Source organism: Schistocerca americana, chromosome X (genome assembly GCF_021461395.2).
Source record: "Schistocerca americana isolate TAMUIC-IGC-003095 chromosome X, iqSchAmer2.1, whole genome shotgun sequence".
Classification (NCBI taxonomy): domain Eukaryota; kingdom Metazoa; phylum Arthropoda; class Insecta; order Orthoptera; family Acrididae; genus Schistocerca; species Schistocerca americana.
The window spans coordinates 759,181,682-759,191,305 of NC_060130.1; the positions used below are offsets into that span (position 1 = coordinate 759,181,682).

The 9,624-nt window shown below is 39.8% G+C and overlaps 1 protein-coding gene across 1 annotated transcript in view; it reads left to right on the forward strand.

Annotated features, from left to right (window-relative positions):
• The window catches only part of LOC124555435 (transcriptional activator GLI3-like), a 47,412-nt gene extending 39,019 nt beyond the window's left edge, over positions 1–8,393 (forward strand). Inside the window, exons 9-10 of the mRNA XM_047129345.1 lie at positions 1,343–1,495; positions 7,784–8,393. Of these exons, the coding sequence (XP_046985301.1) occupies positions 1,343–1,495; positions 7,784–7,911 (281 nt within the window). The 3' untranslated portion in view covers positions 7,912–8,393. The remainder of the gene's footprint in view (positions 1–1,342; positions 1,496–7,783) is intronic.
• Positions 8,394–9,624: the final 1,231 nt, after the last annotated feature.

The following is a 9,624-nucleotide window of genomic DNA, read 5'->3' on the forward strand; positions in this document are numbered from 1 at the left end:
AGAGAGCTTTCAGATACACTAGGTCAGTACTGAAATTTTATGTTATGTGGTTTACAGGTATAGCAAATCATGAATATTCCTTTAAATAAAAATAAAATGTTTTCATATGAATCAAATGTACTATTGACATCTGCAATAATTAAAATCTTCAGTGAATTATCAATTTCAATTAAATACTTAAAAAAGAAATTAGTTATTTCTCATTACTATCGCATATGTACTTTTCATGAAAAGAAATCAGAAAAGGAAAAAACTAATAATACTGGCATCTGGAGTGGTATAAGAACAAATAGGATAGTCCCAGATTGCTCTGTTACATACTGACAGTATAAGAGGTGCCACAGAGGCCCTGTCTCTGCCACAGTCCTTGGCAACATGAAGCTTATTCTTCATGGCCAATGTAGGTTCTAATGATTTTCGGACTGCAGCCAGTTCTACCTGCATACATACATAATAAGCACAGCCCCTACACAGATTTTGATGTACCTTAAATCTAATTAAGTATGTATGTTTAAATGTATCTAAGGCTGGCTGGACTAATAGCCAAAAGAACTATGACAGTAATTGTGACTAAAGGTGGCTGACAACCAAAATGCATGCACCCCAAAAATATGGAAGGATTAGAAAAAAAATAAAAGTACCCAACATAGACAATTGATCTTAAAATTTTTCCTCTCATATATGGCATCTTTCCCTTCTCAGAATTATCTGTTATTCTGAAAAATTCCAAATTGCATCATGGTTTGGCATCTACCTTAAATTAGCTAGTTAAGTTAGCTCAAACCCAAGGGCATGCCACCTCCAACAGCACCACATCTAGTAAAGCCACGCTGTGTTCAAAGTAACCTTTGGGTTGAGAATCTTTACTTTTAAGTCTACGAAATAAATGTTCAATTTATTATCAGTTACATTTGTCCAGTAGGATCATTATTGTTTGACAGATAAACAACTGTAGTACATGTTTATTGTGCTTTTTAAATCGAAATCCTTCTTTTTTTATATTTTGCATTTCCAGAGACTGTTACCTTGTACCTTATTTAACAACAATCAATACTAAATACAACACCCACATTCAGACAATGTGTAATGCTATATCATAAAGAAAAGTAAAGATTATAGCACAACTGCATTAATAAGTGGAAAATGCCTTCAGCAACAAGCAGAGCTGCTTTTATTACATTCAAAAATCCCTCTGATAATATCTTTCAGTCAGACTATAGGGAAACACAGGTGATAGAACACAGGAGTTGCAAATGATTCAAACAATGTGGGCAGTGTTGGATTTGAATGAAGATTTTTTGTATAGATTGTATAAACACATTTTCTTAAATTTTCTTTACAGATCAACACGTATTTACAAACAACGTAAACCATGAAAATGATGAAGAGGATATGACATCAGCCACCTCACAAGAACCATCAGAGAGCCATAATGGTGCAGTTCCAGAATACATTCCCTATGATTCTATACAAAAAATGTTGAATGATAATATAGGTATGACACTTTCATTACTTATCCATTAAATATTTAACTTATTTTTCTTCACTTTCAATTATTTTCATTGTCCTACTACTGTTTGTGAGTTGTGTAACACCTGTCAGGTAAACAGTATGAAATTAACAGGACATCAGAGACAGGGAATCCCATAATATGATTACAATTAAAAAGGAAAAATGCTAGACCAAACATTAGCCTTGTAATAGTTTCATTATGTGATATTTGATTAAACTACTATACTTGAACAGGGGACAATGGCAAGTCCTTGTAAATTTAATTATTGGTATCATAAAATTTCAAATCTGTATGGAGTACAGTGATATTGTATTGATATCTATGTGTGGTAGGGGATGAGTTGGAGAGAGCAGTGGTATATGGAAGGGGGAGAGGGGGGGGGGGGCGGGAGAGAGAGAGAGAGAGATAGAGAGTGAAACAGAGAAAGTTGGGTCAAATGTAACCAGACAGTTTGTGAACACAGAAGTGGGGAAAAAATGTGTGAATGCCATAGCAGCATCATTGTCAGTTTTCTATTGTAGTAAGCTCAGGACATAATTCTGTGATCACCAATAAGCATTCCGGTGTAAACTGAAAAATAATGTGTACAGACATCCTGGTTTAATAACCTAGATTGTGGCAGACACATCAACACATATTATAAACATGGATGTACACTCCTGGAAATGGAAAAAAGAACACATTGACACCGGTGTGTCAGACCCACCATACTTGCTCCAGACACTGCGAGAGGGCTGTACAAGCAATGATCACACGCACGGCACAGCGGACACACCAGGAACCGCGGTGTTGGCCGTCGAATGGCGCTAGCTGCGCAGCATTTGTGCACCACCGCCGTCAGTGTCAGCCAGTTTGCCGTGGCATACGGAGCTCCATCGCAGTCTTTAACACTGGTAGCATGCCGCGACAGCGTGGACGTGAACCGTATGTGCAGTTGACGGACTTTGAGCGAGGGCGTATAGTGGGCATGCGGGAGGCCGGGTGGACGTACCGCCGAATTGCTCAACACGTGGGGCGTGAGGTCTCCACAGTACATCGATGTTGTCGCCAGTGGTCGGCGGAAGGTGCACGTGCCCGTCGACCTGGGACCGGACCGCAGCGACGCACGGATGCACGCCAAGACCGTAGGATCCTACGCAGTGCCGTAGGGGACCGCACCGCCACTTCCCAGCAAATTAGGGACACTGTTGCTCCTGGGGTATCGGCGAGGACCATTCGCAACCGTCTCCATGAAGCTGGGCTACGGTCCCGCACACCGTTAGGCCGTCTTCCGCTCACGCCCCAACATCGTGCAGCCCGCCTCCAGTGGTGTCGCGACAGGCGTGAATGGAGGGACGAATGGAGACGTGTCGTCTTCAGCGATGAGAGTCGCTTCTGCCTTGGTGCCAATGATGGTCGTATGCGTGTTTGGCGCCGTGCAGGTGAGCGCCACAATCAGGACTGCATACGACCGAGGCACACAGGGCCAACACCCGTCATCATGGTGTGGGGAGCGATCTCCTACACTGGCCGTACACCACTGGTGATCGTCGAGGGGACACTGAATAGTGCACGGTACATCCAAACCATCATCGAACCCATCGTTCTACCATTCCTAGACTGGCAAGGGAACTTGCTGTTCCAACAGGACAATGCACGTCCGCATGTATCCCGTGCCACCCAACGTGCTCTAGAAGGTGTAAGTCAACTACCCTGGCCAGCAAGATCTCCGGATCTGTCCCCCATTGAGCATGTTTGGGACTGGATGAAGCGTCGTCTCACGCGGTCTGCACGTCCAGCATGAACGCTGGTCCAACTGAGGCGCCAGGTGGAAATGGCATGGCAAGCCGTTCCACAGGACTACATCCAGCATCTCTACGATCGTCTCCATGGGAGAATAGCAGCCTGCATTGCTGCGAAAGGTGGATATACACTGTACTAGTGCCGACATTGTGCATGCTCTGTTGCCTGTGTCTATGTGCCTGTGGTTCTGTCAGTGTGATCATGTGATGTATCTGACGCCAGGAATGTGTCAATAAAGTTTCCCCTTCCTGGGACAATGAATTCACGGTGTTCTTATTTCAATTTCCAGGAGTGTATGTAAATATGTATGTATGTTCCACATCTCAACATAAACTACTAGATCTACTTTAACCAGACTTGGTACAAATATCACTTACTGTCTAGAGAGAACTGCTGTGGGGATAAGAACCATCTACCTATCAAAGGGATGAGGTGGGGGTGAAAAAGCAGTGTAACCCACAATGTGCGAAAGCTTGTACTTTAGTCATCCAGTATTTGAGAATGAGAGCACTTAGAGGCTTGCAACAAACGTTTTCACATGATTTCAAACCTTTACAAAAAGTTTTCTTGCTGACAACTCACACAAAATGATAAAGGAAAAGAGTTTATTGCTTACCACATTTTCACTGCTCATACAGTAAAAGTGCCACATGAAACACGACATCTTTATTTATTGATTCTTTATGACTAACTGTATTCATGACACATTTTGCAGATAGTATTCACATGTACCACTGAATGACTGAATGTACCAGCAAAATTATATCACTGTATGACATATATAGCTGAGGAGATAAGATGTCTCAAACACTGACATTGATGAAAAACTACCACATCATGCATAACATTTTAATTCATTACTTCTTTACTATTAAGTCTATTCACAACAAATTTTGCAGACAGTAGCCATATATACCACAGGATGTATCTGCAAAGTTATATCATTGTGTAGCATGTAGTTCAGGAGATATGATGTCATAAACTTGAGCTATGTGAAAATGAAATTGGAGGTCGAAATTCGCTAGTGATGCAGGTAAAATGTGTGGATAAATACGTGTGAAGTATGCTAAATATGTATGAAATATATTTGATATATCAGTAAATGGCAAAACCATGGGTAAAAATGACATCCTAAGTCCCTGGGACAATTTAAACCAAATTTGGTACACATATTAGTTACCATCGACAAAGAAATGCCGTGGAGGTAAAACCACCAGCCTGCAGTTGGGGTGAGCATGATGACATGGAAAGATATAGGAGGAGGAGGAGGAGGAGGAGGAGGTGGAGGAGAATGAGGAAGACGAGGAGGAAGAGGAGGACAAACAGCAAGGGGGACAAGGTGATGGGCACAGATAGGAGAGAGGAGGAGATGGACAGTGAGGGCAGCAGGAGGAAATAGACAGAGAGAGGGGAGAGGAGGAGATGGACAGAAAAAGGTAGGAGCAGTAGATGAACAGAGACAGGGGGCATAAGAGGCATGCAGAGCAGAGAGAGGTGGAGGAGGAGATGAACTGAGACAGGAGGAGGACAAGATGGACAGAGAAAGAGAAGAAAAGGAAATGGGTGAGGGGGGGGGGGAGAACTATAAGGACAGAGAGAGGGGAAGGAGGAGACGAATAGAGAGAGGGGCAAGGAGGAGATGGAGCGAGAGAGAGAGAGAGAGAGAGAGAGAGAGAGAGAGAGAGAGAGAGAGAGAGAAGGAGAAGGGGGAGGGGGAGATAGGGAGAGGGAGGGTGGGTGGAATTAGAGGGGGAGTGGGAGATGTGCAGAGGAGAAGGGAACGGATGGACACATAGAGGAGGGGCAGATGTCAAGAGAGAGAGGAAGGAGAAAGTGGACAGATGAGCAGGGTGAGATGGACAGTGTGGGAGGGTGGGGGGGGAGGGGGTGGGAGATGGAGTAGGTGGACAGAGAGAGAGGGTAGAGGAGATGGACAGAGAGGGAGTGAAGGAGGAAATGGACGAAGAGAAGTGGGAGGAGGAGATGACCTAATAGAAGCTCAGAATAAATACATACCCAGGCAACACCAGGCAGTCAGCTGGTCTATAATAAAAGAAAAAAAGCCTTGACATCAAGGTAAACCGCACACTGAAGATGTAACTGGATACTGAGACAAAAAATCATTTATGAATATACTTCTTTTCGGATGCTGAGCTCTATTGATATTCATTTCACTAACCTGATTGATTTAATTTGATTTCATTTGATCCTGTAGGATTCATTATCACATATTTTTTAAAGAGCAACAATTTAACTTTGGCTTTGACACTAATTAGTACAATGAACAATACCAAAAAATTTAATTTAATAAGTAATCAATAAAACCATAACATTCCTTTTCCATCAGACAGCCTTTGAGCTCCTTTGGAATATTAATGTCATGTACACCATCCAGCAGGCTTTTGGGCAGACTTCTTATTAACATGATACCTGAGTCCTGATACCCTTTATCAAGGACTGACAGTTGTGTAAGGGTACAGATATCAATAAAGTTGACTACATATCAATTCTAACTTATCTCTGCTGGACCAGAGCCCATAGGTGGCACAGGGATACCCCATCATTCAAGTGTAGCAGCATTTTCGTGCCTGCCTGCTTGACACATGGCAGTTGGTCTGAGAGAATCTGCAGAGTGAGTTGCAGGGGAGCGCGTTCTGAACAATCATTAATCAGAGTGCGGAAAATTGGCACTGATATTACTAATTGTTGGTTCGTGTTACTTTCGTATGAAATGAGACAAAATATAATTTTTACCACAACTGTACTGAATCAGAGAAGCAATGACAAAGTCTAGTGGAGATGTGGATGTGAATGAAGTTTAGGTATTGCAGGGACGTTTTCTATTAACTTGAAATATAATAAATACTTTGTCTAATAAAAACTGCTGTGATTTCAAGACACCTTTCTCATTAGTAGAAATATTTTATGGAGATGGTGTTGTACAGCTTTAATTATTGTTAAGAACTGCTTATGCAATACACATCTGTAATAATATATTTTATTAGAGACAATTGATTTCAGTCTAGGATCAAACCATCATTGGGTCCAAAATCCTCACCTTTACATCTGCATAACTGGAATAACAGTTATCAGATGTACATTGCTGCATCATTGATAGTGGCTGTAAATATGTAACATTATGTCCATTCAACCTGTATACGTATTTCTCTTTTTTTTTTTTATATGTGTTACTGACTTAGTTCTGTGGAGCAGTGACAGCAGGAGTTTGAAATAGCATGTGTCACTTAGGCAGACAGTTAGGAACTTTATAACTAAATCTGTATCTTTGGAGTAAAGCTACCCTCCAATTCTGTCACATCAACAGTCCGATGCCAAATAAGTATGATAAAGATGAGACTGCATGTTTCAAATGACCTTTGGCTTAACATGAGCCTAACCTCTTTAATAAAAATTATGAATTTAACTAAATAAATATTATATATGTGTAAAGGATGTATATTGCAATAGTAGAGTGCAGAATAGATTGGTAGGTAAAGAGCTGGTGTGACTCTCAAAATTTTAACTCCTTTGTATGTAAAAGTGGCAGTGTAATAACTTGAACCATCCAGTCCTGTAATTCCATCTATATTTACAGACTAAATGATCAGGTGAACATCCACAACTGAGAAACATATTAATAGAATAAAAATCCTCTTCAGTTGGCAATAATTTTTTATTTATTACGTGACTGCTTGCCAAGCCGAAAGCTCCATCTTCATGTGCCACCAGATAACTATGGACACTCAAATGTTTGGCAGTGACCGAAGTCAGTCATGAGATGACAGAAGTCTGTGTTGGCTGTCAAGGTGGGCAACACTGTTACTTGTCCTAGGCTCCCATGTGTTTGTTTGGTATGTGTGTGATGCCCTCATGACTGACTGATCTGAGTGCCACACATTTATATTTTTCCATAATTATATTTTACATTTCCATAATTATTTGGTGGCTCCTGAAGGTGAAACTTTAGGCTTCAAAAGCAGTCCTGCAATAAATGAGAAATTACTGACAACTAAAGCAGACTTTTATTCTACTAAAATCTGCACTTAGTTAATCATTAAAATATCTTGTAACGCCCATGCTTTTAGAGGCTTGAGTGAAACTTCTTTCTGATCTTTCTCTCCAGATTTGGGGGTATATAAGAACGTCCTTGATATGACTCCAAATTATTGAAACATCTAAAGATAAGATCCGTCAAATAAAACAATGAACAATAATGCTGGTATCTAGCTATATCCAAGGCCTCCAGCACCCATAAAAACAGTCAGACAATGTGGAAGGATCCTGAGTCAGCATGAGTTCATCCCAGCCTATTATTAGGAAAAAGAAATAGTCATGTGCTATTATCAAATGTAAAAAACTATATATATTTACTAATATTTGGTAGTGTGTGTTGCCTTTGTGTTTACTTTAACAATTTTTCAAGTTCATTCTTTTTATTTTAATAGCTAATACTTGATTATATTAAAGACATATTTTTCATTCTTTTAGGTTACATTGAAACAGCCCTGCAAGAACATCTAGAGCTAGATGAATCACTTAATCACCAGTTTCTTCAGATAACTGCCTCGCATGAGATGGCGCATCACTCTCACTTGACTTTTGAGGAAACATCTTAGCACACACACACACACAGCATGTTGCTAAAAGACAGTAATTTCTTACAGATAATGCTCTTAGATGTGTTGTGCTTTTGACATTTACTGCAGTTTAATGTGGTGATGATAAACTGGAAACTATTTATTTACTTCAAAATACTTTCCTTGCCAATTAATTCTGGGCAAGGATCCAGTGAGTTGTTTCTAGTACAAAATATTTCAGTTATCAACTGAAATGTGCTCCATTGTAGATCATAGTGTAAAAATAAGATACTAAATTATTGGTGTAATTTGCTACATTATATTACATTGTCAGCAACAGCACTGAAGTAAACATGTGTGATGTACAAAATATTAAATTAGGAAGATAAAGTGTTGGACTGTGACTACTTCCTTGTTTAAGAGGAATACAAAATACTATAATAGAAAACTATTCCATAAATATATTAATTGATCTCATATCTTTTTGTACATTGATTTACTGTTGTTGTTTTTATGTTCGGTATTGTTGAGTGATATTTTAATTTTTCTCTGAGAAGATAAATAAACCTTTTTTAATGAACTTCTGTTTCTGTTGTACAGCAACATAGAGATGTAGTAGGGCCTACTAGATTGGTCCTACAGTTTCTTTTTCACTTTTCACGTCCTTTTCTTGTAACACTTAAAAACTTGCCTTTCAAACGTTGAGTAGAGGTATCTCAGAGTGCTGAAGTTCCTTAGCCTTGTGACAAAATATTTACCTAATATTGTGTCATATGTTTTAGTACTTGAAAAAGCGAACTTGTTAAAAAATTGGTTTAACATTACAAAGCAAATGGAACAGTAAAATGTAAACCCCTTTAAGTGATTTTGACAAAGAAAAAATAATAGTTACAAATATAAAACAACAAATTAAACATTGTTTTATCATCACTGCTTGTTCATATTGCACTGAAGCGCCAAAGAAACTGGTATAGGCATGCATATTCAAACACAGAGATATGTAAAGAGGCAAAATACAGTGCTGCTGTTGACAATATCTATATAAGACAAAAAGTGTCTGGCATAGTTGTTAGATCAGTTATTGCTGCTGCAATGGCAGGTTATCAAGATTTAAGTGAGTTTGAATGTGGTGTTATAGTCAGTGCTTGAGCAATGTGACACAGCATCTCCAAGGTAGCAATGAAGTGGCGATTTTCTAGTACGACCATTTCACGAGTGTACCATGAATATCAGGAATCCGGTAAAACATCAAATCTCCAACATCACTGTGGCTGGAAAAAGATCCTGCAAGAATGGGACCAGTGTGCACTGATCTGAAACTTCCTGACAGATTATAGCTTTGTGCCAGACCAGGTCTCTAATATGGGACCTTCGCCTTTTGCAGGCAAGCGCTCGTCTGAACGAGCTATCCAAGCATGACTCACGATTCACCATCACAACTTTACTTCCACCAGTACTTCATCTCCTTACTTCCAAAGCAAACCATGTGAGATTAGCACTTCTGGAAGGAAGGTCCAGGTTCAAGTCTTGACCCAATACACAATTTTAATTTGTATGGGATTACTAGCTCAAAGATTTATGAGGGATTGTTAATCTGCCTGCCTTGAAAGCAATGTTACCATGTACAAAATGGTATTATTGCTTTGTTATGAATGAGTTTTATGTCTTAAGTGTCTCCGTTCAGAATAGGTGATGGTGGTGAGTGGATCTAGAGTTTAGTGTCATTTAAACATTGTTGTTGATGAGGAAGAG